An 877-nucleotide genomic window follows, 5' to 3' on the forward strand; every position below is an offset into this window, starting at 1 on the left:
CCCGCCCCCCTTTTTGCCCCTTCCCGCCCCCCTTTTTGCCCCTTCCCTGCCCCTTCCCAGCCCCTTTCCTGCCCCCTTTTTGCCCCTTCCCGCCCCCCTTTTGCCCCCTCCCCGAGCTCATTTCCACCCTTTTGACCCCTTCCCAGCCCCTTCAAAGCCCCTTTTTGCCCCTTCCCGCCCCCTTTTTGCCCCTTCCCCGAGCTCATTTCCGCCCCTTTTTGACCCATTCCCAGCCCCTTTCCGCCCCTTTTTGACCCATTCCCAGCCCCTTTCCGCCCCTTTTTGCCCCTTCCCAGCCCCTTTTTGCCCCTTCCCAGCCCCTTTCCCGAGCTCATTTCGCCCCTTTTTGACCCCTTCAAAGCCCCTTTTTGCCCCTTCCCCAAGCTCATTTCCACCCCTTTTTGACCCATTCCCAGCCCCTTTTTGCCCCATCCCAGCCCCTTTTTGCCCCATTTTGCCCCCTCGTGCCCCTTTTTGCCCTTTTCGCCCCCTTTTTCACCCACCAGTACAGAACCTCGTCGCCGCACTCGACGTCGAAGCGGAAATGGGAGAAGGCGACGGGGCCGGCGGCGGCGTCGCGGGCGATGAGGTACCAGGCGCGGTCGTCCGCCAGCTCCTCCCGCTTCTCCCGCTCCTTCCAGCCCCACTCGCTCTGCTCGTACCTGCGGGGAAACACCCCCCCGGGGGGGGCCCCCCCCCCTCCTCGTTTTTGGGGAAAAACCGGGGGGGTTGGGGGGGTCGGGGGGGGGGGGGGGGGGGCGCGCACTTACAGCGTCTGCATGTTGCTCTTGGTCAGCTCGAAAGCCCACTCGAGGGTGGCTGGCTCCAGGCCGGCGCCGCGCCGGCACTCGATGGCGACATCGAGGCTGGTGGGGGG

General features: G+C 65.6%; 1 protein-coding gene across 1 annotated transcript in view; it reads right to left on the reverse strand.

Moving 5' to 3' along the window:
- Nucleotides 1-877, reverse strand: part of NAA40 (N-alpha-acetyltransferase 40, NatD catalytic subunit) — a 3,912-nt gene that overhangs the window by 748 nt on the left and 2,287 nt on the right. The window contains 2 exon segments of the mRNA XM_035313925.1: nucleotides 504-662; nucleotides 771-877. The exon segment at nucleotides 771-877 is cut by the window's right edge and continues 124 nt beyond it. Of these exon segments, the coding sequence (XP_035169816.1) occupies nucleotides 504-662; nucleotides 771-877 (266 nt within the window).

Source organism: Oxyura jamaicensis, unplaced genomic scaffold (assembly GCF_011077185.1).
Source record: "Oxyura jamaicensis isolate SHBP4307 breed ruddy duck unplaced genomic scaffold, BPBGC_Ojam_1.0 oxyUn_random_OJ69659, whole genome shotgun sequence".
Classification (NCBI taxonomy): Eukaryota; Metazoa; Chordata; class Aves; order Anseriformes; family Anatidae; genus Oxyura; species Oxyura jamaicensis.